Source organism: Rhea pennata, chromosome 1, assembly GCF_028389875.1.
Source record: "Rhea pennata isolate bPtePen1 chromosome 1, bPtePen1.pri, whole genome shotgun sequence".
Taxonomy (NCBI): domain Eukaryota; kingdom Metazoa; phylum Chordata; class Aves; order Rheiformes; family Rheidae; genus Rhea; species Rhea pennata.
In genome coordinates, this window is record NC_084663.1 from 95,763,786 (window position 1) to 95,789,089 (window position 25,304).

The 25,304-nt window shown below is 39.7% G+C and overlaps 1 protein-coding gene across 3 annotated transcripts; it reads left to right on the forward strand.

The window, feature by feature from the left end:
* Nucleotides 1–950: 950 nt before the first annotated feature.
* Nucleotides 951–22,292, forward strand: NXPE3 (neurexophilin and PC-esterase domain family member 3). Of its 3 annotated transcripts, XR_009957913.1 has the most exons (8): nucleotides 951–1,032; nucleotides 3,355–3,610; nucleotides 4,301–4,510; nucleotides 11,571–12,331; nucleotides 13,744–13,817; nucleotides 16,793–16,999; nucleotides 17,932–18,685; nucleotides 22,257–22,292. XR_009957913.1 is itself a non-coding variant. In XM_062572299.1 (7 exons), the coding sequence occupies exons 3-7, from the start codon at nucleotides 4,418–4,420 to the stop codon at nucleotides 18,480–18,482; spliced, it is 1,686 nt and encodes a 561-aa protein (XP_062428283.1). In that variant the 5' UTR covers nucleotides 951–1,032; nucleotides 3,355–3,610; nucleotides 4,301–4,417; the 3' UTR covers nucleotides 18,483–19,814. The 3 variants fall into 3 exon arrangements, 2 of the variants coding, with proteins under 2 accessions (XP_062428283.1, XP_062428295.1); XM_062572299.1 differs by lacking the exon at nucleotides 22,257–22,292 and having other exon boundaries at nucleotides 17,932–19,814; XM_062572311.1 differs by lacking the exons at nucleotides 951–1,032; nucleotides 22,257–22,292 and having other exon boundaries at nucleotides 3,354–3,376; nucleotides 17,932–19,814.
* Nucleotides 22,293–25,304: the final 3,012 nt, after the last annotated feature.

Sequence of the window (25,304 nt, forward strand, 5' to 3'; positions counted from 1 at the left end):
AAGGTAGCTTCTCTGTTGGCTTTGAATTGGAATGTAGTCGAGGTGTGGCATGTCATGTGCACCTCACCAGAGCCATTGATGTTCGAATAAATTAAAAACAAGTAGCCTTTCCCCAGGTCACTGCACTTTGATGGATGTGATGAAATGACAGCGAGGCTGGGCTGGGGTTTAGGGCTGCATTGGGGAGCTCCTGACACAGAGGCCCTGAGCAGAGCTGGCACCCAGGAGCGCTGCTCTCCCACGGATGGCAGGATGGGGGTTTAGGGGAGCAAGGCCCCTGCATTGCTGATTTAAGACAGGCACAGAGGAGAAGTTGCCACAAAGCGCTAGGTTATCTGCAGCCCGTCACTCCGCTCTGTGTGGCAGATGAGGCTGTGCAACATTTCTGAGCCTTCTTTTATCTTCTGTGGGGGGCAGGTGTTCAAACACTTTGTTTATGGATTCTTTATACACAGGAACTTGCCACGTTAGAGATTACGAAAACACGTTAGGCTTTTTTAGTAGAACTTCATCAAGACTGCGATAATTTCCTGAGAATTTATGAAGCGAGTGTGGGGAACGTGATTCCCTTCTCATCCCTGAAGGATGGTAGAGTTTTCCTCTGGGAGAAAAAAAAAAAAAAAAAAAAAAAAGCACTACTTTTGTCATCAGTGCCGTGTTTCCCCTTCCAGTTCTGTTACAGAAACGGGCTGCTGCCTCGCACGTAACAAACGCATCGGCTTGTCGGTTTTCCGCTCCGACTCCCTGGGCAGCGGGCAAGGCTCCCCCGGCCGGCGGTGCCGTGCGGACGGCGGGGCGCGGCGGCGACCGTTGCCGGGCGCGAGCGGGTAGCCGTTGCTGGGCGTGACGTGGGGGCGGCCGTTAGCGGGCGGGGCGGGTATGGGCGGTGCCGGGGGGGTGGTGCGATGGCCGCGGCGGTTGGTGCCGGGGGCGGGGGAAAGGCGGGCCGAGGGATAAATGGCGAGCCGCCGGCGGGCTAGGGGCGAGCGTGGGTCTGCCTGGCCCCGGGGGACGGACGGCACCCCGGCTGCGGTGAGGGGGAAGGCGGCGGGGCTTGCGGGAGGGAAGCTGGCAGGGGGCGCGGGGCCGAGAGTGGAGCCGGAGCCGCGCTGAGGAGGGGGCGGCAGCGGGGCCGGGGCCGTTGCGACGAGGCCCGGCGGCCTCGGGGGTTGGGGCTGGGGATGGCGGGCGGCAGCGGCGCGTTTTGTGCGTCGCTCGGTTTTTATCTCAGCAGCGGCTGAAGGCGCTTTGTGGTGGCGCGGCCGTTATCCCGCGGGACGCGAGCTGCTGCGGCAGCCAGCGCCTGGGCGGCCCCGCGGTGTGCGCGCCGCCAGCGCCGGGGGGCTGCAGAGCTGCCGCCGGCGGTGCGTGCCGGATCGGAAGAGGAGGGTAACAAGTGGGTTTGCCTTAAAAATTAAACTGTCAGTAGCTGTACTTCCTGCTTGCTTTTCTTCCCGTCCCTGACTTGCGGGTATAAGCTCTTTAAACGTGAGGTTAGACAGTTTTTTTTCACAACATGCACAACAAGCAGGCGCGTTTGCCCAGGCTAAGGCTGGTGCAAGAAGCTGCAGCCAAGGCGAGCCCCTGAAAAGGCTCTGTGGCGACCTCTGGATTCCCGCTTACCGGGGGCAGAGTGAGGGGTTTGATATCTCGGCTATGCAGGAGGTGAGCGTGGGTTAGAAAAAAAAACTGTAGCAAACGTGCTGTTGTGTAACTAGAGCCACGCAGACGTCTAGCATGGATATGTTGTGCCTCTATGAAGTGGTTTTGCCCCAGTAAATCACAAGAGTCAGTGGTTCGTCTGCCTTAGGGAATTGCACGCGAGGTTTTTCAAGTAGCTACACTAATACATGCTCTTCTAATATTACTGGCTTGGAGAAATATTAGGATAGAGAGCTGACCACATTTAATGGTTTAAAAATAAAAGTCCCATAGTTGGGCATCAGAGGACTTGAAGACGGTTCATAAAAATGTCACCAAGCTGTTTTTCTGGTTTTAACCTTGGACAAGATAGATAATAACTTGAAGTAAAACAAAGCTGAGAGGAATAATACTTCACTTTTGAATTTTCTGCTATGTATTGTGTACAATTTAAGTCAACATTTTTTTTTCCCTAACCCTAGATTATTATAAAACAATAAAATTAACTTTGCAGTTAAGGAATTTTAAATGCTGCATTACTTTGTGGCACTGCAACAAACCACCTATATATCCAGTATAATGACTTTTTTTGCTGTATTGTTACCAAGGTTATTTTCTGCCTTTTATGTGGATGGCTTCAGAGAATGCTCCAAAGATAGGATAAGAATTGAAGGCTTTTTGATATGCTTATGTGCTACCATCATATGAAAAATGAACTAGACCTATTATTATTCATGGGTAATGAAACTGAAGTGTGTTAAGGCCTTAGTTTTTTTTTTTTTTTTTTTTTTTTTTTAGTAATTATGTGTTCTAGAATACATGGGTCACAAATATAGAGACTATTGAATAACAATAAACTGTCAGTAACAGAGCTATATTCTGTCATACATGAAACTCTGTTTATGATATTTGGTGGTTATAGTTGATCCAGACAGCATTTGGAGGAAGTAATGAAAATATATGGAGGTAGTCTGACTGTATTTTCTAGGTGTACAGAGTGGCTTTATATTAATTTTCAACATCTTGGTCTTTCCAGTGATTTGAAGGGAATTCTCGGGTCAGAGAGAAAAAAACCTTGTTTTTTCTAGAATGTATTTTTCCTGTTACTCAAATAGTTATATATGGCCCTAAGTTAGCATATTAACTAGAGCTTGAAACACTAACTGATGACTATATCTAAGTATATTAATGTTTTTTATGAATTTAATATTAGTAGTTAATGCAAAACTGTTCCAGCAGAGTCATATTTTGTTGCATTCTATCATTTTAACACTTATTTTAATGGGTGTCTTGTTCTTACAATGCATATTCCTCAGTCAGAAATACAATTTCTGTAATTCTCTGCAAAACAGTTGAAGTGATAATTCATGTAATCCTTACAAAGCAGTTCCATGTACAGTCTATTTTGAAACTGTTCTGGTTATATTGGTAATATTTCTCAGTTTTCTATTTCATGCACATCTTATGCCTGACTTTTATTAGCTAATTTTTTCTATCGGTGTTTAACATATCATGTCTAATCTAAGTCCAGGCAATATTCTTCATATAGTCTTAATAAATTGTATAACTTCTTAGTCAAAGTTTATCTTTTCATTTGATTATGTTGATGTACTTGATAGATGTTTGTATGACTAATGCTGCATTGAGCATATTAAGTTTGAAGAGACTGTTGTTTTCTGACTTGCTCAATCTGTTGTCTATTTCCAAGTTTAGAACTTCTCCTTCTGCAAGAATGGTATGTCTAATGCTTGCAAAAATGACTGCCTTGAAATAGTCTCTTAAAGAGGGAAGATAAAGGGTCAAACTGAAGAAGCATCAAGCAGTGAGAACAGTTTTTCAACAGTTTTCAAGTCCATGGTTTTGTAACAGATCATCTGTCAAACAACATCAAGGAAACAGTATATTTCATGAAAGTTAAGTCTGATAGAACATGACTATTCTACTTTATTAGGCAACCTTGCACGCTTCTGTAAGTTTTTTTTTGTTTGTTTTTTTTTTTCTTACTATTAGAGCTATGTAAGAATAAGTGATGTGAAAAGAATGATAGCAAATTAGAGAGGATATAGTTTAATATTAGAGGATTTCTGAAGTTTTAATTCAGTCAGTCATTCAGTGTGTCCAACTCTGGTAGACATCTCTTGGTTAACTGGTAGATGTTAGATATTTCCTTTCCTCTCTCTGGCAGAAAGCTGGAGAAAGCACCTTTTATGTCAGTTACTGGACTTGCTTCGTACCTTAATCCTTACTAGCAACTTACTGGAATCTATAATCAGGTAAATATGGAGATGCCCAGCACTACTAGCTCTTGTTAAAACTCTTGGGTTTGTGATGTCAGGATGGTGATAGTGTGATTCAGCTAAAGGATAAATGGCATGTTTTTTCACAGTTGTAAGAAAGGAGTCTTGTACACTTTTGCTTTTTTTATATTAAATATGGGTGTGACTGGCTTTATGATAAGCTTCTGCCACGATCTACCCAAGAAAATTAAGGAATGTAACTGATAGTACTTAATGCCAAAACATCTATTTCAACTGAACAAGTTTATTGTATCATTTTTTACTACAATGCAAAGTTCAGAGGTTAATACTTTCAATGTTAAAGTCAACTTTTTCTAATATGTTTTGGGGACTTCATATAATCTTTGAAAATGCATTTGCAGGTATGAAGTGGAAGTCAAATGAATTCTGTGTGCTACAGAGACACAATGACATTCATGTTTGTGGTGAATGGAAATCATGGCAACATCTAACATGGGAGAGAAAGACATGAGTGGACAATGTGGCAGGACTCATTCAGATTGCAAATTTTCTGCCTGCTTCTGGCAGTACTGGCTATTGTGGTGCTGGTCCATAACTTTCTTCAGTTAGAGGTATGTGAAGCTTGTTTCTTCCTCAAATGGGCTTAAACAATATTATTCCTTAAGTGTAAGGATAGGACTGTGATCAACAGTTTTTATCTACAACGTGGAATCACAGAAAAACTCAGGCTGGAAGGGATGTCTGTAAGTCCAACACCCTCAAAAAGCAAACTTCAAAGTTGGCTTGGGTTGCTCAGGGTCTTCAACAGCTGAGTTTTGACGGTCTCTGAGGGTGGTAGATTCCACAACCTCTCTGGGCAGCTGACTGCACTACCCTCGTAGGGGATGATATTTTTCTCATGTGCAGTTGGAAATTCCCTTGGTGAGATTTCTGGTTATTGCCTCTTGTCCTTTTCTGGCATACTTCTGTGAAAAGTCTAGTTCCAGTCTCTCTATTGTGAAAGACTGCAATTGAATCCTCTCTCAGCATCTCCAGGCTAAACCAGTCTGGTTGCCTTAGTATCTTATGTGATGTAATCCAGCCCCCAAATCACTGTGGTGGTCCTCAGCTGGTCTCTCTGATTTGACTCTCTAGTACTAGTTGGCCCAAATCCAGACACGGTGTTTTAGATGCAGCCTTACAAGTGTGGAGTAGAGGGGAGTTATCATTTCAATCTATTTACTGGTTATGCTGTTTTTAATTTTTTGCTGTAAGGGCTATGCTGCTGACACATTTGATTTGCTCTCCACCAGAATCCCTAGGTCCTGCTCTGCAGAGCTGTTAGCTGTCTAGCTGGTCTGCGGCCTGGACTGGTGTCTCTCTGTGTGTGTGTGTGTGCGCGTGTGTGTGTTTTTGTTTTTCCCCTCTACTGTGTCTGACTTGCATGCTTATTCATTTTGCTTATTAATTTAATGCAGAAGTGGTTTCAAATGTAGTATATTAGTCAATATACCTTTAAATAACTTTTTTTTTTTTTAAATTTAACTTACCATGTCAAACTGAAATAAGATTTTGTGCTGTCAAGCCTTGCTATGGCGTTGTGCCAGCTCTCCTGGATTTGATTGATTTAATAGAAGCTTACTGTATTTTTAATGCAGAGCTGTTTCCCTCCCTTTTAGGCAGTATCTAAAAGGTACGCTGCTTATTTTCTATAAATCTCATTTGGGGCTTGTATGTACGTGTTGTTTTATTATTTTTAGTTAGCTATTATCTGCCTGTTCCAAGAAGAACTTATGCAAATTGTACTAAGGTGACTTTTACCAAGACTTCCTATTTATTTATTTTTGTCTCTTTTTTAAAGCTTTTAAAGTTAGCAGAGAAATACAAGTAAAATAGTGGTTTGGCATGCTTTTCTGTTAACATACTTTCTCTTCCCATCACTTTTTTTTTGCGATAACATTCACAAGTTGCAGCCAGTATATTCAGTTCAGCCTTGAGTAGATGTGTGGCAGGGATAGCTGGTATGTTAAATTGTCCCTTAACATGTACTCATATTATCAAACTTCTAACTCCAACTGGTTTGCAAACTATCTATGGAGTACTTGCTGCACTCTAACAGATCAGTTTGGAATCTGCTGTCCGTTGACATCAAATATTGGAAGGGATCATACAGACTTGCACAGAATGCTTGAGGTTGGAAGGGACTTTTGGAGGTTACCTACATCCAACCCTTGTGCTCAAAGCAGAGTCAGCTAGAGCAAGTGTGTGCCAGAGCCGAGCTCTGATATGGCCCAGCTGTATAATCTTGGTTCAGACTTCTAAGAAGATTGCTAAGTGGTGAGAAAGAGCTATGGAAAAAGTCCGTAAAAAGATAAGTAAAAATCAGACTGGTGTAGGACTGTTGAGAACAGATCGTCAGTAGCTCAAGGATTCAAGAAGGAAAATGCTAGCCTGAAAAAGGACAAAATCCTAAAAGTTCTGTAAAACTTCATGTTGTCATACACCATAACATGCAACTGTAACCCCTCTTGCTGTGTTGTTTTTTTTTTCTGAATGGGCCTGCTCTGATATGGGTCTCTGTCTTGGTGTAGCTTTCCAGGCAGTTTAGTATAGATTTTTGGCTAATTTTCAGAGTCACAGCCAGAAGAAGTTTTAGAAGACTTTCACAGAATAACAATAATCAAATCCATTGAGGCTCTAGAAGAAGTCTTATTGTTGGTTATTGTTGAAAATGTGTTGTAAACACATCAAACGCTCCTCTGATCACCAAACCCTCTAGTCCAAGTTCTCTTTAGCTGGCTATCTTTTTAAATCAAGCTAACCACAAAAAAAAATTACAGACTGTTTATTGTGTAACTTACTTTTTAGTATGGAGTCACTTTTGGAGTCTCCTTCACTGGAGATATTCAAAACCTGCCTGGTTGTGATCCTGATCCCCTACTCCTGCTTGAGCAGGGGGGTTGGACTAGATGTCCCTTCCAACTTCAAAAATTCTGCAGTTCTGTGACCTCACCCTTGAGGTCCAAGGCTAGCCACTGCCTTACAGTACCAGAAGAAATGCCATTTTTCTTGTGGATGGAATAGCACAGATAAAAATGTTTAATTACTTTCTACAAAGTATCAGATTGTTGCTATGAGTTAATGTTGTGATTTTAGGATACAAGAGTTTGTGTATGTCTTTGGAGCAGTAGAACCACTTCAGGACTGACTGTGAGCATCCTTTGATTTAAATGCACTTTGAAAAGGGTTTGTGGGGAGAGGGAAGTCTATTGCAAGGATGAAAGAAGAATGATATATGTGAAATTAAACAACTGAAACTGAACAAAAGAACAAGATAACAAAGCTTTGTTTTTTTTCATTGTTGCTATTAAATTGCAGGTGCCTGCAAAGGATAATGTTCCATCAATGATCTGAATAAGATGATGCCATTAGTCTGTCGAGTGATGGCTTGCTAGATTGTCTTTGATATTTAGAATAACTTAGGACCCTCTTAGTGCTGTGAGACAGACAGTAAAAACAGTGAATTGATTTCATATCTGTTTTAGGCAATACATCAGGATAAAGTACTTAGAGTGTAAAATTACTGAAAATAAGATGGCTGACCTTCAGTAATTGATGTTTACCCAGTTTCATATATTGTCTACTACGCAAATTAAGAATCACCATTGGGGGAACCTGAGTGTTTTTTTTCCCCCACATCTGTCATCTGGATATGTGCTGTGCTTTAATATTCCAGTGACATATACATGTTTACAGCAATTGTTCTAAATGTACTAGCCCATGGTAAGAGTTATACCTGATGGAGGATGTTGTACTTTGATATAGATGGAATTCTACCTTTGCAGAGATAATTGAAATATTCAGCACTTTCTGTTTATCAGCCACCTACTTTTTTCCATTTGACTCAGCATGGGTCTTCCTTGCATGTCTAACCCAAATTCGCTGTGGTCCTAGAAAATTTTTATTGTATGACTGTCTATGTGAGATTACATGTTACATCTTATTTTTGTGTAGTTGGCAGTGAATATGCAGCTAAAACCAGCATAACTGAGCTGAAGTTTTCATTAGACCTCCTGAAAATACATCTTCCTTTTCTCCTGCTCATTCCATGTCTCTCATGCACTGGTAACAGCTTGTTGACTTGTTTATGCTTTGTTGACCTGTACTCCATTCTGCCCAGCCTACTTTGCTCAACGAACATCCATTAAACTACTTTTTGATCACATTTGGGTTCTAGTTAGCTGCTGAATGCAGCAAATAAACAAATATTAGGTGTTACACTCAAAAACTAAGACATCTTGAATGGAATATATGTGGAAATAAATAAAGCAGGGCAAGTATTAGGCAGTATAGAACTTGTAGGAAAAACTAAAAGAACACTTACCATAAGATAAAGGAAGTAGGCTCTAATGATGAGAAATGCTATTTATCTGCCCTACTGTAAGAAATTTGACTTTATTTTTGCTGCTGACCAGAGTCGACAGCACGTATTTCTGTGTGGAAGGCTTCTGAATGCGCTTCATATGACTTCCTAACATAAAGAAGCAAGAGAGATTTGGAAATGCCAGCTACAGATGGGATAGAGAATGGAGTGGTGTACTAATCTGCCCCAGAGCAAGCCATGTACATCTTAGGGATGGGACAGCTTGAGCACTTGTTTAAAGATGATCCTGGGAAGCACCTCAGAAAAGAAGACAGTTGGGAAAGCTTTTCTGCCCTATTCATGGACCTTTTGGTCTTATAATTTACTCTGAAGCTTTCACTGCTTTAACTGGAAAAGAGAATCTCTGTAATATTTTCTCCTGTGAATGGCATGCATAATGTAGCTTACTTTTACAGGTTAGTTTATAATGCTGCAGTAAGAGTTGGTTTTGTTTGGGCTTGAAAGAAGGAAGTGAAGGTGAACAAGCATGTTTTAAGAAGAATTTTCCTTCAGGTTGTTGAAGAAGCTTTGGTCTTACCTTCATAGAGATTTTTTTTCTCATGAAGACTGATGTAGGTAATACTTGTGGTGTGGTCCATTCTGCATAATGAAGCATAACCTGGGGATGTTGGAGCTGAAGTGGCAATGCTAGTCTGGGACTTCAGCTGCATGCAAGTTAAGAGTCTTTTTAGCATGGCACTAGGCCTACACTGTGCAGGGGGACTGCTTTAGAGACCCTGAACTATATTCTCTGCTCTGTTCTGTGAACAATGGTTCACTGGCTTAATGTTGTTGTCTGCACCCTTTTCCATCGAAAGATACAGATATGACCTTGGAGAGACTTCACAGAGGCTAGCTAGCTCATGAACAACAGCCTGTAAATCTTTGATGGAAAGGCTAACTTAAACCTCAAGGAAATTTTGAGAATGTTTAAATAGTGATAGGTCTGTTGTAAGGTTGTCTTAAATAGCTGTGTCTCTTGTTTGTTTAGAAAGTATTTCAATGGATGGAAAAAAAATGCTAACTGTTGAAAAATCAATAAAGCCCTGAGAGGAGCAGTGTTTTCCTCTTGACAGCTGACTCTGAATGCGAGAATTGCACAAATGCACATTTTTCTCCCTCCCACCTCCACAGGAAAATGGTTAAATATTTTTTTTTACTGACTCATGCATAATTGACAGCCTATTGGGTGCATTAAAAATATATAGTTCATGGTTTAAAAAGCTTTCCATGCAGTGCCCATCTGATAAACAAATATTATCTGTGCTACTTATATGCATGCACTATAGAAAGGAAGAGGTTGCGAAGACTGTGCTGAAAATTTTGTATCTGGAAATAGACATGTGGCTTAATTTGAGAACAAATGGAGGCAAGATTTGAGGGTTGAAACATGCCAGTGTTTCACTCCCAGCTTTACCTGAAATTTACTGGATGAATGGAAGTAGTGTAGAGTCATACATCTGTGTTTTTGCTTGCTGTGATGGAAAATGGAAATACTTAGGAATTACTTCAACAGACTTCAGGGAAAATCTGTAAGTCTTAAGTGGAAATGTAAAATAGAGGCAGAAGATTCTAATATAATAGATTTTGTGTAACTGTGAACACACCAACTTAAATTTAACAGTTAAAATGTAACTTGTTGCATTTTATATTTTACATGGATATCAGACAAAGTAAGAGGATTATCACCACATTGGCATGTTGAATGTATGTGCAGAATCTTCTCTTAAGCAAATAAAAACTGACTTATGTAACAGGCTTCAAAAGCCTGTGAGTTATTAATACTTTATTAGATTTACCTTTTTTCTAGAAAAATATTTTGAATCTGTGCTGTTCAAATGATTTATTATTTAAATTTGTCAGTGTATTAATCAGAAGGGGGAAAACTACTTAATACATACATGTATGCTATGTGGCATTAAATATGGACTAAGTAAAACTTCATTGATCGTTTTAACTTTAATGTGAGCACTGAGAATTTTAGTACATTACTCAACAATAAATTATAAAGACAGTGAACAGAAAACACTAGGTTATACATAAAATTAAACTTAACCCCAAATACTGTATTTTCTTGCAATTTCTCAAATCTAATGTAATCTCTGATGCCTTATGAATGATATGTTGTATAAATTAGTTTTTTTTCCCAAGCAAAGATTAATGTAGTTTGCTTCTATATGAAATGTGAGCATAGATAACTTACGTTATATACAGTTGATAATTAAGTGCTCATTATCTGATGACTTTGTGTGTATTTGAGGTGTAAGGTTGAGTGTGCTGATTAGAAATTTCAGGTAACTTTAGAATCTTAGTGACTGTGTCAAGTCTTATTTTTTTCTTAATGCCAACCCACACAACTTTGTGAAATCAGGAAGAGGAGGGTATCTGTTTTTGTATCAAAATGGTTTGGGACACTGTTCTCTGAAGTCACAGCAAAAATATCCTTCTCTTAGCCTAATGTAGTATAACTACACATTTTTAAATGCTTCTGTGCACTGGGGAATACTGCTTTGCCTGTGTTTCATGTAGCTCTAGAAGTGGATGTGTACAGGCTTAATTTTCTCCATTCCTCCCTTTTTTAGCCTGTATAGTCCTAGCTTATCCTACATTATTTTACTTGCCCTCCAGATCATCAATGTATTGTATGGAAAAATGCGCTTTCTCTCCCCCCACCCCCTTCTTTCAATCTGTACTTGACAAGGAAGCCCACACTTCAGCTAGTTAGTAAGAAGCAATGTGAAGGTGACAGATGACCACAGCTGCTACATGCAGCATGCCTTCCTAGAAGGATGTGTGAAGGCTGCATCAGATTTGTCCACAGTTTAGTGTCTTAAAGGAACCCTGTTTATTTGTATGGCATTGGGGAGATATTTGGCCTTATTGTGCTTTAAGACGGAAGTGTTACTGTAGTAAGGAAGTTAAGTGTTAATTATCCTTTACTGTTTAATCATAGGACCTTGTTGCCATTTTCACATTAGTGACATTTACAGAATACACTAGTGTCCAAAATATTACCACAGAAAATATTTGGCCTGCTTTTAGAAAAAGTGTCTTTTCCGCAGAAGGATAAAATGGCCTTTGCGTAACCACCAATTGCATATCTGTTTTCGTAGAAAACCATGGTCAAGGTAATGAATTTGTGTTCAAGTCTATGTAAAGCAAAACACAGTCCTTAAGATCATTTCCTGTTATTCATAATGTTTCATATAATAGCATGGTTTCAGAAGGTTTTTTTTTTGTTTTGTTTTATATTTTTTCCCCCTTCCCAGCACCTAGATGACATCACAGTTTCAGGGTCAAATTGGATAACAGAAAACAATGACCAGCATACTCTGTCACAGACAACTAAAGTTGCCAGGAAGCGTTACTGTGGTTATGAGCGGCAGACTTTGTCCAAGAGAGAACAAGCAGAAGAGGAATCGTTGCTTGCTGCTATACAGTGGCCAAAACCTCCTGATGGCAAAATCACTTTTGTACGAAGCACTGATCCTGCACATAGTGATTTTGTGATTGTGAAACCCAGTGCACTCTTCAAGGTGGGTGATCAATTAGAGGTGCTGGTCCGGATGAAGGATTTCCAAGGAAAACCCAAGCAGTATGGTGGAGACTATCTACAAGCACGAATTCACTCTCCTCTGCTGAAAGCTGGAGCAGTGGGAAGGGTTGTAGATTGCCATAATGGCTTTTACAAGGTCTTTTTTACTTTGCTTTGGCCGGGAGAGGTCAAAGTATCTGTGTTGCTTGTCCACCCAAGTGAAGCAATCCAAGTCCTCCTGCGCTTACGAGAAGAAAGGCCAGACAGAGTCTATTTTAAAAGCTCATTCAAGTCTGGGAGGTTTTTGGAAACCACCGAGTGCAATGTGTGTTTACCTGGAGATCTCCCAGTCTGTAACTTCACAGATCTCTATACGGGTGAGCCGTGGTTCTGTTACAAGCCACGGAAACTGTCATGTGCCAGTCGAATCAGCCATGCCAAGGGTGGATATCAAAAAGGTCTTCTGACACAAGAGGAAAGTCTGTTTTTCCAGAGGTATGTCTGTTGTTATTTTTTAGAAAGGATATATTACTTGACTGAGCGCATATAAATTCAACCAGACTTAAGGTTATTGGTGAAATGTGATAAATTGTCAGCCTTAGAGGAGGTGTAATCTAATTCTGTCTAGCTGTTCATTTTATCTAGTTGTTTGATATGAGTTGTGAAATATTCCCTTTCCCTCCATGCAGCTGTGCAAGAGCAGAGTGTTCTTAAAGAAACTTGACTGTAGTTCTGTCCCTAGGCTTTGAATTCAGCCCTGGGTGCACCTGCTTAATTTCATAAGAGCATGCTGTCTAAATCTGGTGATGGTTTTAGGGACTGTTTCCTTTTCTTTTTTTCTTTTTTTTTCTCCCTTCCCCCCCCCCCCCATCTATGCTTACAGTACCAACAACTATACTTTTGAGACTGTTTTGATAGTCTGAACTACCTGGTTCAAAAAAAAAAAAATCGGTTCTTAAGCTTATTTTTACGCAAACTGTTAATGACAAAGGTCATCTTAAACACGCTGCATTGTGTTTCTTGTTGCTCAGTATGACCTTCAGATCTTAGGCATCACTTTACGTCAGTCATGAAAAAATAATTGGTAAAACAAACTACTGAGCAGTAGATGCATAAAAGGAAATAGCTTGTGCATGTTATATAAAGTCTCAAGCTAAAGTAGTCTTTTGCTTTTTTTTTTTTTTTTTTATCTTTAGTGTGTAGGTAGATGTAACAGGACTGTTTTTTTTGTCAATACTGTCAGGTGAAATTAAATTGAGGTGACTACCATGTAGTGTCAAAAATGTAGTTATAGGCTACTGTCTTGCCCCCCCCAAAAAAGGGAGCATAGGAGGATTTTGAATTTCAGCAGTGTGTACATTTGACTGGGAAAGACTTCTAGATAGCAGCTATAAAATATGGCTGATATTGGTGGTGTTCCCAGATGGGAGTGGGTGTTTCTGTATGCAGTAAATTGCTGTACTAATAGATGATCTTCTTGATGGTCATCTCTGAAGTTGGCTGGACACTGACTGGTGCTATGGCAGGTCACACACTGGTAGCATAGCCTAGAGCTGGAATTGTAGATCTTGGTGGTGCTGGGGGGCTGCAAGCTCTGTGTTGTGCTGCAGAGCGAGCGAGGCCAAAGGTGGTAACTACCTCAAAAAGGTATTTACTGTGGTAAGCACCCACAGAGATCAAGCAGAGCGGGGAGCTGCTGCTGCCGTGTACCCCTTTTCAAGTGGTTTGCCTCCTGGCAGAGGTACATGTACCACAAGCTGGGGAATATCTCATTTTTGCGGCAAATCCCCCATGTAACAGACTTCTGATAGCTTGATATACTGCTTTATCTAGGTTTGTGTTAGTAAAAATGTGCATTGAAATTTTACAGCCTTACTATATTATTATTATTTCAATTTTTGTTCAAGTGATGTGAATATCAAAAGGCCAATATTCCCCAGTGGACCTGATTCAGTGATTGTAAAGCCCAAGGCATTTTCAGGTAAAGTAAACTTTGTAAGATTCTTGTTTTTAATTCATATTTAAAATCGTAAAAAGACCAACAGTCATGAGTTAATAATAAATTGTTTTGTTTTTATAGTAAAGAATAGAAATAAATGTTTAAATTCATATTGAGAAAAGAGAGGTATTTCAGTGTTACTGTAACGTAATGTAAGCTCAGGATTATTAACAGAGTGTGTCTAAAATTATGTAGCTTAACAGGATTTTTTTGGAAAATAAATTCCAAGTTTGCTATTTTCTTGCCAGAGATGCCTTTTTCTTCTAGCATTTACTCAGAGATGTAAAATGTCTTATAACTGCTCATAAACTCTCAAGTTAATCTACCAAACCAGCTTTGAGGTTTTGTTTCATAATTTTTCTGTTGCTAAGAATTTTGTGTAATAAATTTTGGTAATTTGTCAATACGTATTATCATCATTAGTGTTACCGCAGGGTCTAGGAACCTACAGTTGTCGACCTAATTGGACCTAATCGACTTACAAAACCTAATTGTCTTATACCCCTATAAAATAAAGCCCTACAAAATATGTGATACACAGAGAATTCCTACTTAATTGAAAGTTTTTCAAACTGTTTATCTATGAGGCTGCAGGAAATGTTAAAAGATACAGTTCCTGAACTCAGCAATAAAGTCTTAATAGAAAACAGACTACAGCATCTCTATCTCTTACTTCTGCTATTGCAGACACTAAAAGGTAGAGCGCTGTTGTTAGGCCAGCAACATTTTTCTCTGTTTTCTCCCTTTGGATGAGGTCTTCCCTCCCCACCCCACGCAATTGCTTAGTTTTTCTTTATTTCCTCTTAGAAACTAATTAAATTTAAGATTTAATGGTATCACACTTCTGTTTTGGTGGCAGAGTTACCAAGGTTGATGCCTGTCTGCATTTCCTGAGGATTAATGATGGATTAGAAAATGTTGATAAAGAAGGCACAGTATTTCTCAGGGAAACTCCTTCCAACAGAAGAGTCTATATACAATAAACTTAATACCATGGAATAATGGTCGTGAATGTTTAAATTTAACTATGCGTCTGTCCTAAGAAATCAATTGCTTTGCCATTTGATTTGTTGCAAACATGTTTCTGTTTCGGAGGAAACGTAGTAAAGCTTATTTTTAAAACAGTGTCAAAATTATCTTTTCTTCCTCCCTCCTGCTATATCACAGCCTGTTTTTTTAACTAGTACCTTTTCTGAAATACAAGTTTCTGCTTTTATTATTCAGATTGGAACTTTTAACTGAAATCTGAAAGTAATGACTTTCTAACTTCTGAAGCAGAACTGATAAGATACTGAAAATAGACCGAGATTGTGTTAGGTTTACTGTGAGGCGCCAACAAGCTGTTCTAATTTTATATATGTATACAGCTTATCTAAGAATCATTTTTTTTTAAAAAAAGCACACTTCTTACATGAAAACTTAACAAACAGAAGTGAAGTTGTGAATTTACATTATGAGTTAGTCTTTAATCATATACTAGGGTTTTTCCTTTCCCTATAGGATTCCTGTTTCATTCAGATTGGATGACTGAATTTCACTAATCAGAGGTTTTTTATCTTCCTTCATTCGGCCTAGTGCCTTATTTACTTCATAGTATTTAAATAATTTTCTGAAAATAAAATTACTAACATTTTTGTAAGGGCTCTTTCTGTGGCACTCATTATATAGTTTGAGCAATGCAAACAGCATTAGCATGCTTTTACAGTATCCCCATGAGAAGGTTGAGATCTACTCATGTAGGACACGACAGAAGGTTGCATAAAACTATTAAGTCTAAAAATGCCATTTAGTGGTAGATATTTAAAGATGCCTAAAGTCCTTTCTTCTTTTTTTTGTGCATGTGTGGTTAGAGATTTTGGCTACATCTATGCTATAATTTAAGCATGTACTAGAGGATGCTTCTAGGCACTGGAACTCTGCTGCCTGTACTCTTACATAGTTAAAATGGTCCCCTGTGTTTTTTTTTTTTTTTTTTTTTTTTTTTTTGTTTTGTTTTGTTTTGTTTTGTTTTGCTATGGCAACCTATACCTTTCCAAATAGTTGCAAGTTAGGACATGCCAAAGACTATTCTTTATAAGTAGTTGCCATGCTAAGGTATCTAAAAGTTTAAATTAATGGACATGGCTGTACCATGCAGCTGGATTTGGTGTGAGGGAACAGCTCTGTGCTTCTTCCATTTGCTGCTGTAGATGTAGCCATTGAGAACTCTTATGTTCAGACTGCCTATCCCAGGCAGAGAAAGGGTAAAGGGATCTGTAGCAGAGAAAGTCTGAAATCTATGGAATTAAAGACTATCATAATTCATATGTACAGGGGGCACATATAAAATTCTTATCGATAGTTTTAGCACTGGCATTTCCTAGTTTTGGAGTCCTTACTATTCAGACTTCATTTTTTCCATGTGTGTGGATGGAGCAGGAGTGTCAGTATGTGCATAATTGCATAGGTGGATTTGTTTTTTCTTTCTTTTTCCTGGCCACTAGAGGGAAGAAGTGCACTTTGGCAGAGAGGACTACAGGTACTGACAACAGAGGAATAGCGAGGCTTGGGGATTCTGGGGTCCTACTGAGACTGGGAGAAATACGTTCTCTTCTGATCTTCCAGCTCATGTTCCCCTCTACCTTTTGCACTCAAGACTGGGCACTTCTGTCTAAAGTGCAAAACATGGCAGGTGTTGGTTTTTACTTTTTTGTCATCAAAGATAGCAGTTAACTTAAACTGTAAGTGGCCAAGCAGCTCTGTCAGTAATTGTGAGTGTTGCTGCAGAAACAGGGGGGAAAAGTACTTGGGCTGCAAAGAAATGAGATGCTTTGAGCTTTTTAATCTGTATGGTATATTTTTGTTGATTTGCTTTAAGTTAGGGAAAGTGTTCATATATCAATGGCTATATGCCCATGGAGGTTATGGAGGCTATTTTTGCTGTTGTATGTTAACTTAAAAGAATTTTCCTCTTCTAGATTCAAGTGATATGGACAAAGCTGAAGATCCCAATGTTTCCCCTTCTGGTTATTATTATCAAGACCTCTGGAAGCCCAGAACACACAGGATCCATCACTTTAACGAGTCAGAGGATATTACCAAGTGCTTACATGGAAAAGTAATCCAGTTGTTTGGAGACTCTACAATAAGGCAGTGGTTTGAATATCTGACAGGATTTGTTCCAGGTTATTTTTTTTATTTGGTTTTGTCCTTGTAAGGCATTTGCAGAGCTTTATTTCTTACATCTCAGATGCAGAGCTTGTCTTTTTGAATGCTAATGGCAAAATAAAGGAAGAGGAAAGTCAAAACATCAAAGGTGCTGGCAGGAAGGCAGTCGGTCGTATTTTTGAGCGGATATTGTAAATGTATGCTCAACTGCTTTGGAAAGAGGGCCCCAACTTAACTGCAAAGCTGTCATTATAAAAAGTGCCATCAGTGAAGGAGGCTGCTGTTAGCACTGTGAGCTAGCCTGCCACCAGGTGGCACACGGTACCTGTGTAAGGCCTTGCAGGAGCTCCAAAACACAGTAACTTTGGAGCAAAGTAGTAATTGACTTGTGTTAATGTTGGCTGGTTTGGGGCTCTTTCTTCCATTTCCCTTATTTCTAGCTTTTCTTTAAATAACAGAGTTTCAGTAGGCAATTAGACATTACTCTGTCATTCCCAATCCCTCCCTGGCCCCTGCAAGCAGTTAAGTTTTGTTGAAATGCAGACTTCGAGAATCATTGATGCCTACAGGTTAAGTAGACTTTGAATTTAATGGAACCCCAAAGTGGCCAGAAGGCTTCCTATTAACACTGGATTCAGAGGGTAGCTCTGACTGAAGGGATTTACTTTGAAAGATCCCTTTTTACAAGAGAGAAGAAAAGCAAGCTGGAAAGTTAGTAAAAGGCCTTGGCATCCTGGTGAAGCTGCTATCTTGCAAACGTCAACATCAGCTCCACTCTGAAATATGTAGCTAGCACATGTATGATGCTTGCGTTCTCTTTCATTTTAGGGTGCTGAATATTATGTTTGTGTTCCCTTGTCTGTTGTTAGTGTTGCCCTATGGCCATAGCCATAGCATAGTGCAAGGTGGCATAAGAGAGAAAAATTAATACTTGTTCTTGGGTTTTTAGATCTAGTGGAATTTAACCTGGGGAGTCCTAAGAACGTGGGCCCGCTCATGTCTGTGGACCTGAAGCGCAATATCCTACTGAAGTTCCGCTGCCATGGGCCGCCTATTCGCTTTACAACAGTCTTCAGCAGTGAGCTGCGCTATATTGCTAATGAGCTGAATGGCATTGTGGGAGGCAGAAACACTGTGATAGCCATAACTATATGGTCCCACTTCAGCACTTTTCCTGTGGAAGTGTATATCCGGCGGCTGAGGAACATTCGCAGATCAATTATTCAACTGCTGGATCGTAGCCCCAAGACTGTAATTGTCATTCGAACTGCCAATGTTCAGGAGCTTGGGCCAGAAGTGAGTCTCTTCAATAGTGACTGGTATTCCTTTCAGCTTGACTCTGTCATGAGGAAAATGTTCTCAGGAATTGCTGTGCACTTTGTGGACGCCTGGGAGATGTCTCTGGCTCACTATTTGCCACATAACTTGCACCCAAAAGAAGTCATTGTTAAGAATCAGATAGATGCATTTCTATCTTATGTATGTCCTCTACAAACTTAGCATAATTAGGTATCCCTATTATCATGTTTTGCTGTAGCTGAGGTGAAGTTGCTCCTTGTCAGAGCTAGCAATCTCTGCTGGATGATGTGGAGAAACTCTGGTTTTTGCAGTTGTGTGCAGTGCCAGTTGGCTGCCCTTAGCTTTGGGTAGCTCTGAAAGACAGTGAAGAGGAACTGACTGTTCAGGCCATATCTTCCTGCAAGGTTGGTTCCTTTCAGCCTTATCATTCATATCTCAGATTATTAGACAGTTCCTTAAATTGGTAAGATATGATAGGAAAGTACATGGGTTCTTAGCTTCACTAGTTACCTGCACTGCGTACTTAATCTGTACAACACTGATTCTGTTGCCAGAGTCTTGCTGCCCAGAACTATTGTAATCTGGGAAAGAGACTTTTCTGGGAGCAGTCTTCCTCCTGACATTCCAGGGTTGGAGGGACGTCTCCTCCAGTCGCATGTCAGTGAAGCACAGTGTGCAATGTCTCTTCTTGTTTCAAAGCTCCAATTAGAAGTCTGAAGGGGTTGTCCTAAAACTACTAATATCAATCAAGAAAGCACAACTAAAATGTCTGTAATGTTTATCAAGTCATCAAGAGTGTTTGTTGGAATTTAATAGAGCACACTAATCAGGCACACTTGATGTTTTCAGGTAGCTGCTAAATAATGCAAATACCCAGCACTTTAGTTTGGGTTCCTGTACTACTGTGTCTCATCTGAGCTTTGATACACTGTCTACTTCTTGCTTTATATGTAAGGAACAAATGTGTATATGACTATTTTAGCGAAGGCACTGTCTCAGGTAGTTTCTGGAAGATCAAATTAAAATGGCAGGTATGCCCACTCAAAGCTTAAGATACTTCCTAATGAGAATGTTTATTTCTCTGTTAGATGAACCTATTCTGTTATGTTGCTGCGAAGCTGGGCTTCTACATCTGGTGTGGAGGAGCCAACTGACTCGAACGCACTTGACAATGTTTGGCGAATGACTAACAGTATGAGCCTGTCACACACTAGTGTCAAGGTCATACAACAGCTTTCTCCCTCGTTCCATTCCTCCCCCTGTCTTCAGTGATTCTTTTATCATTTATCCATCAGCTTCACTGCTGCCAATATAGAGGGTAAAAAAACAACAAAAACCTACCCCAAAGCCAAACATGTCCAGTGTTGTCTTCCATGTGGATGCTTTGTAAATGTTTGCTACTTTACCAGTAGTAAAGTTGGAGGTTTTGAGGCCTCTTGGAGTGGTGTTTTCTGCTGCTAATTTGATTGAATCTGTCTATAGTTTTAACTCATTGCACTTTGTTTTAGTGTTTTGATTAAATTCAGCCCACCAAAAAAAGCAACAGAGATGTGTTCTATGTTGTCTTATTTCTGATCCTGCTCAAGGCAAAGATAGTCTTTGCCAGTGGCTTTACTAAGAAATGTGTCAAGACAGTAATGGAGTGCTTCTGAGGAAGCTCATCATGCTTAAAGAGAACATGAAAGCTGATTCTTTTGGGAGCAAACTGAGAAAATAAAAATTAATAAGATAAATTGGTGGGAGTAATTGAAATGTCATCATATTAGGTGTGTTTTTACTCTGCCAGATTTTGCCCTGTGTTTAGGGAGATTGTGCTCTTATCGCTGAAACCTGAAGCGAACTAATGCTACCAGCTACAGGGACAGTATCTTATGCTATTTTTTCATTTTAAAGGACAATTGAGAACTGTTTTAAAAACAAATGCTTTTAGCATCTGCTTATAAACTTACTAAGTTTAAAAAGTTTAAAAATGACAGGATGAGATGGATACATGCAGCTAGCATCGTTTTTTTTTTCTTTTTTTTTTTTTTAACTTTAATATTTTAATGGAAATTTATCCTACGCTAAAAAGAGACCACACCAGTTCAGGTCTGGGAAGGTAAACCACCACAATGCAAAATGACCTTTCATGTTTTCCAGGTGTGTTTTTTTTACAATAGGTGGAGTGTAAGGCTTTCATCCTGAAGAACAAATCTATCCAAATAATGTTAATAAACAGAAGGTACTGACTTTGGTACAGACTTTGGAGGAAACTGCTTAATTTTTGGACTAGCCCTTTGGTTTTCCTCATAAAGCCATATCATGTGTGAATGTGCTGTGGGTTGAATGTTGCAGTGTTCACTCCTGTACCCTAACAGCAACTATTTATAGCTATTAGCTACCAAGAGTAAATAGATAGGAACAAATCTCTGAATGTTTTGATAATTGATGGAGAAAGAATAGGATTGCTATTTGCAACGATGTCTAATCAGCTTCTGGTAGAATCTCTCTTTTAGGTTAACTAGGTTCTAGTTATTAATTAGTTAAGGTTCTGACTAATTCTTTTTAATAACAGTTTAACTTTTAGGTCATGAACTTGAAAGAAATTGCTAGTTAGTTTGGAATGAGGATCAATATTAAATTTATTTTGGGCCCAAAAATAGGAAGGAGAAGGGGAGAAACTGAAGAATTATTAATGTTAAAACAAGTTGAAGGCTGGAGACACTATGCTTTTATATGTCATTCAGTTGAACTGTAAACATGTTTTTGTTTCTGTTCTCCTCTTGTTGCAAATTGCACCAGTTGTATATGTACTGTCTGTAGAAATATCACAGGCAATAATACATTTTTAAAATCAGTTTCTGTCCTTAAGCTTCTAAATGGATTTTAATGGGGACTTAGGTTAAGCTGTTGGTTATTTTTTTTTTTCCAAGTTTATTAATATGAAACAGGACTGGAAGGGAATTTCTGGCTTGTCAGATACCTTCTTTCACATGTAAAAATTCATCTGTCATGAGACTTTCAATGCCTTGTTTTCTATTTCTTCCCATTTTCTTCAGCTGAGGGGAAGAAATTGTATTAGATACTTGCATTCCCACTCTGAGCCTTTTGATTATTAACCTTTCAGGAGCAAGATCCTCCCTGCCTTTTTCTTTCTTTCTTTCTTTCTTTTTTTTTTTTTTTTTTTTTTTATTTATTTTTTTTTATTATTCAATACTCAGCTCACTTAAATACCAGTGAAAAGACTTCATATTTTTACAGTGATCATCGGAAGATTTCAGAGCAATTTATAAAATGGTTGATGTGAAGCTTAATCTCTGTTTTACAGATGAGACTGCACAGTGGTTTCTTTTCCTTTTTTTCTTTTTTTTTTTTTTTCCCCTCCTGATCACTTTCAGAATCTTTTTATTGTCTTAGGTAGGTTTATTAGTGAAAACATTTGTTTAATTGTTGGTAAAAAAGAAAGGCTAAAAATTGAAGGTTGACATTATCTTTTTTTCAAGTTTTCAACTGTTTCTAATTTCATCCATTACGTACTATTGCACCTTTGCTTTATGAGATTCAAATTACCATTTTTCAATGTTTTTAATTATTAAAGGTGAGTGTTTCAAAAATGGGAACTTTAACTTAGAAGTGTCTGTATACCTTCTTATGTACTAAAGATGATACTTCTATTTGTATGTTTAGCAAAACTGAAGATTTAAACTCGTTCCCTGAGAACGGTGATGGTATTGGGGTTTTTGCTTTGTTTTTGTTGCAGAAGGGTTTTTTAAAATAACTTTTCACTCATGGTAGTTCAAGTAACAGCAAAAAAGTTAAATCACAAATGCATATTTATCTTATAAAGCCCTTACTTGCTAAGTTCAGATAACTTCATGCTTAGTCTTGCACTCTTATGTATATTTAAGCTATTTGGAAGACTGTCATCTGCTAGTAACAGTGAAATACTGTGTATATTAGAAAAATAACAATCTCTTTTTTTTTTTCCTAATATAGATATGTTATGGAAGTGCTTACAATACAAAGACGGCTCTCATGATTTTTTTTTTCCTGAGGTGTAATCAAAAAAAAAAAAAGAAATTTTTATCACCAAAATACTCAAAGAATAAAAAAATCCCTAATGAAATGGGCAAGTCTCTTGCTCTCTTATTAAAGCCATTTTCTCTGATTTAGTCTCTGTGTATCTTGTTTATCTAACCCCACATACTTTCCTATCTATTTTTAAAATTGCCTAGAAGTGTATCATATTTACCTTAATTTTGCCTCACTGTTACATCTTGTGTTGCCTGTTGGGTGGAAGTTTTACACAACAGCTTAGAGATTAAAATCACGCTGAAAAGATTTCTTCCGCCCCCCCCCCCCCCCCAATGCTGTGTGTTTGGAGAGGAACAATGTTTGCAAGCAGCACAAGGTTGGCATAAGACCTAGTGCTGAAAAGCGTGATGTTTCGTGTTGGCCATGCATCAGGCCTGATGCATAAGAAAACCTGCTTCATAATGCAGCCACCTTGCTAAGGGCTTTAGAAACCCATCTGCCCAGGGGAAAACAGCAGTGTGAAGAACATGGAGCCGAGGCAGTGTGGGTATTGCTTCCCTAGCGTCTAACCAAACAGTTTGTACTTTAAGAAGTTGAAGAAAAAAATCACAGGTGGTGATTTTGCACAGCGATCGCTGTGACTTGTAAAATCAGAGATTTTACTAAAGGGAGATCTGTTTAGTAAGTTGCTGTGTTGAAGGGCTGCGTCCCTGCTGCCGCATGAGGCCTTGAGCTGCACTTGGGGATTTGCAGGGAGGGAGGGAGAAGCTGTGTGTGGCACAGCCTGGGAGCCTCTCGGGCTGGGGGTGGTAGGGGTTTGAGGGCCAGGAGGGAGGAAGGAAGGAGCCACTACAGGCCTGTCCCAGAGTTACGCTGCAGCTGGGATTTACAGCTGGGAAACAGGTGCCAAGTGCACTGGTTTCCTCAGGCAGATGCACCCAATAATACCCTGTTTGACTCAGAAAATCCCTGAACCGCAAATCTCTGAAGATGAGCGGAGAGCGTGCTCGCGCTAAGCAGCATGAAGGGTTTGCTCTTGCTCTGTTCCCCCCTCCTGTTTGATGCTGACTGCTGAAGGAGTCATATCTGCAATGAGAACAAGGAGCTGTGCGCCGCAGGCTTTCGCTGCGTGTTATCTGCTGTTTGGAGCTGGTTGCACATAACTCGCCTCACAGAGAAGGGATTGAATGTGGATTCCTGAAAGCAAGGCTAGAGCCTAGTAAGGCCAGGTCGGTAGACGGGGCTCACCAGAGCTGGCAGGGAGCTGAGACTGCAGGGTTTCTGAGCCCTTTGAAATGGGACGTCTTGTGTTAATTCCAGTGTTTAGCACTGCATCCCCAACTGGCAAGGTATTACATAGCTTCTATCATATGTGCTGTCCTATTAACAATACAGGATCAGCGTATTTAAACTTAAGGCAATGCTTTTTCTTTTTCTTTTTTTTTAATCTTCATGGATCTTTGAGTCTTTCCCGAGATGTCAGTTCAGGTGCTTGTCATGCAGATCTGAACTCTGATGTTAACCTAGCTGATGCCTGGGCAGTGAGGGTCGAAAAGCCTGCTCACATTACTCTATCCTCTTCCACTGTTGGTGCCACTAACCTCTTGTGGGAATATTCCATACTCTGCAGGGCTGAAATAAGTTGATCTGTTTTGTGATTTTCTTGCCATCACTTGGTAGGAACTTCTCTGCCTGGAATACAACAGAGGAATATTGTTGGAAGAGGCTAAAGAATTATGAGTATATGAGTTATTTCGCATGAGCCTCAGTTGTAGCATATAACTAAACCCAAGTGAAGGTAGAAGCTGCGTCCGCTCACCCCACATCCCAACTGTGTCAGCTGGAATGGGCTTAATAGACCAGTAAACCTCAGGGAAAAGTCAATGAATGCGGCCAGAGGAGGATTTTGAGGCATTGAAAAAAAGAGGCTGTGATGACTCTCAAGTGAAAAATATATTCCACAACGTATAACAGTCTCATTGCTGCCACTGACGACAGTTTGTTTTCTCACTCCTAGGTGGCATATTTTAGAAATGAATGGCATGAACACCACTGGGTGAACATCTCTTATTGGGCACTCTTTTTAGAATGAAATTTAGTTGATAAAATAGATGTTACAACTTCAGGTAGGCTTAGGACTGTTCTAAGGCTGATTACCTTGCTGTACATATTCTGCTACATGTGACTATTTTTTTCACAAAGGCTCCAGAGGGCTAGACCTTATCAGGATAGAAAAACCCACCCCAAGTCATTTCTGCTTGGAATAGGGAAAATTGAGCAGGCTGTGTGATCTGACAGCAAAGCCACGGTACAGGAGTTGGTATCCCCTGGTTCAGCTACCCACTAAGAATTTTGTCTTGTCCCTCCACTTGTTATCCTCTCTCTTCTCTTTCCAGCCCTGAAAATACCCAAGCGCTTTTCACCCGCTGCTCTCAGACTTGGGCCCTCCGCACTTCTGTATGAACCTGCTATTTTTGCTTCAGCCCAGTATTGGACTCTCCTCTTTGCTTTGCCTGAATTTCTGCTGCAGGTTATATTTGCAACAACTGGGACTAGTTACGTGACCAGCACGAATGCTCTTTCCCAGCACAGCTCTTGCAAGAGAGCTTCAAAAGGGCACGTACCCTCTGGAGCTCAGCGAGTGAGAAGCAGGACAAAAGTACTAAAGAGTAGAAGAACCCCACAGAATTCACCTTTTTTTTTTTTTTTTTCTTCCTCTCTTGCCATCCTACATTCAGCTTTTTCTGCTCCTTCCCGCCCTCTGGTTTTCTCTCGGGTTCGAGTGAGTCAGGTTTTCCAGTGCTGCCTGCCCTTTCTCTCTGCCTGAATCAGCTTCTCGCAGGGAATTGTCCCTTGCCACCAGCAAGGCAGCTAGTTTGAGCCCAGCTGCTTCTTTCTTTCTAATCTGTTCTTCTGTTTCTGCTTCACCTTTATCACTTGCGTCCTTGGCGCTTGCATTATTACTATTTTTGCTTGTGCCGTGCCTCATCCTTGTGCTTGTTTTGGTAG

Excerpts from the sequence above, each read along its gene's own strand:
- NXPE3 (XM_062572299.1), top strand. The coding sequence starts at position 4,418 with ATGTGGCAGGACTCATTCAGATTGCAAATTTTCTGCCTGCTTCTGGCA. Across the intron at positions 13,818-16,792 it reads AAAGCCCAAGGCATTTTCAG|ATTCAAGTGATATGGACAAA; the intron begins GTAAAGTAAACT and ends TTCCTCTTCTAG. Across the intron at positions 17,000-17,931 it reads TCTGACAGGATTTGTTCCAG|ATCTAGTGGAATTTAACCTG; the intron begins GTTATTTTTTTT and ends TTGGGTTTTTAG.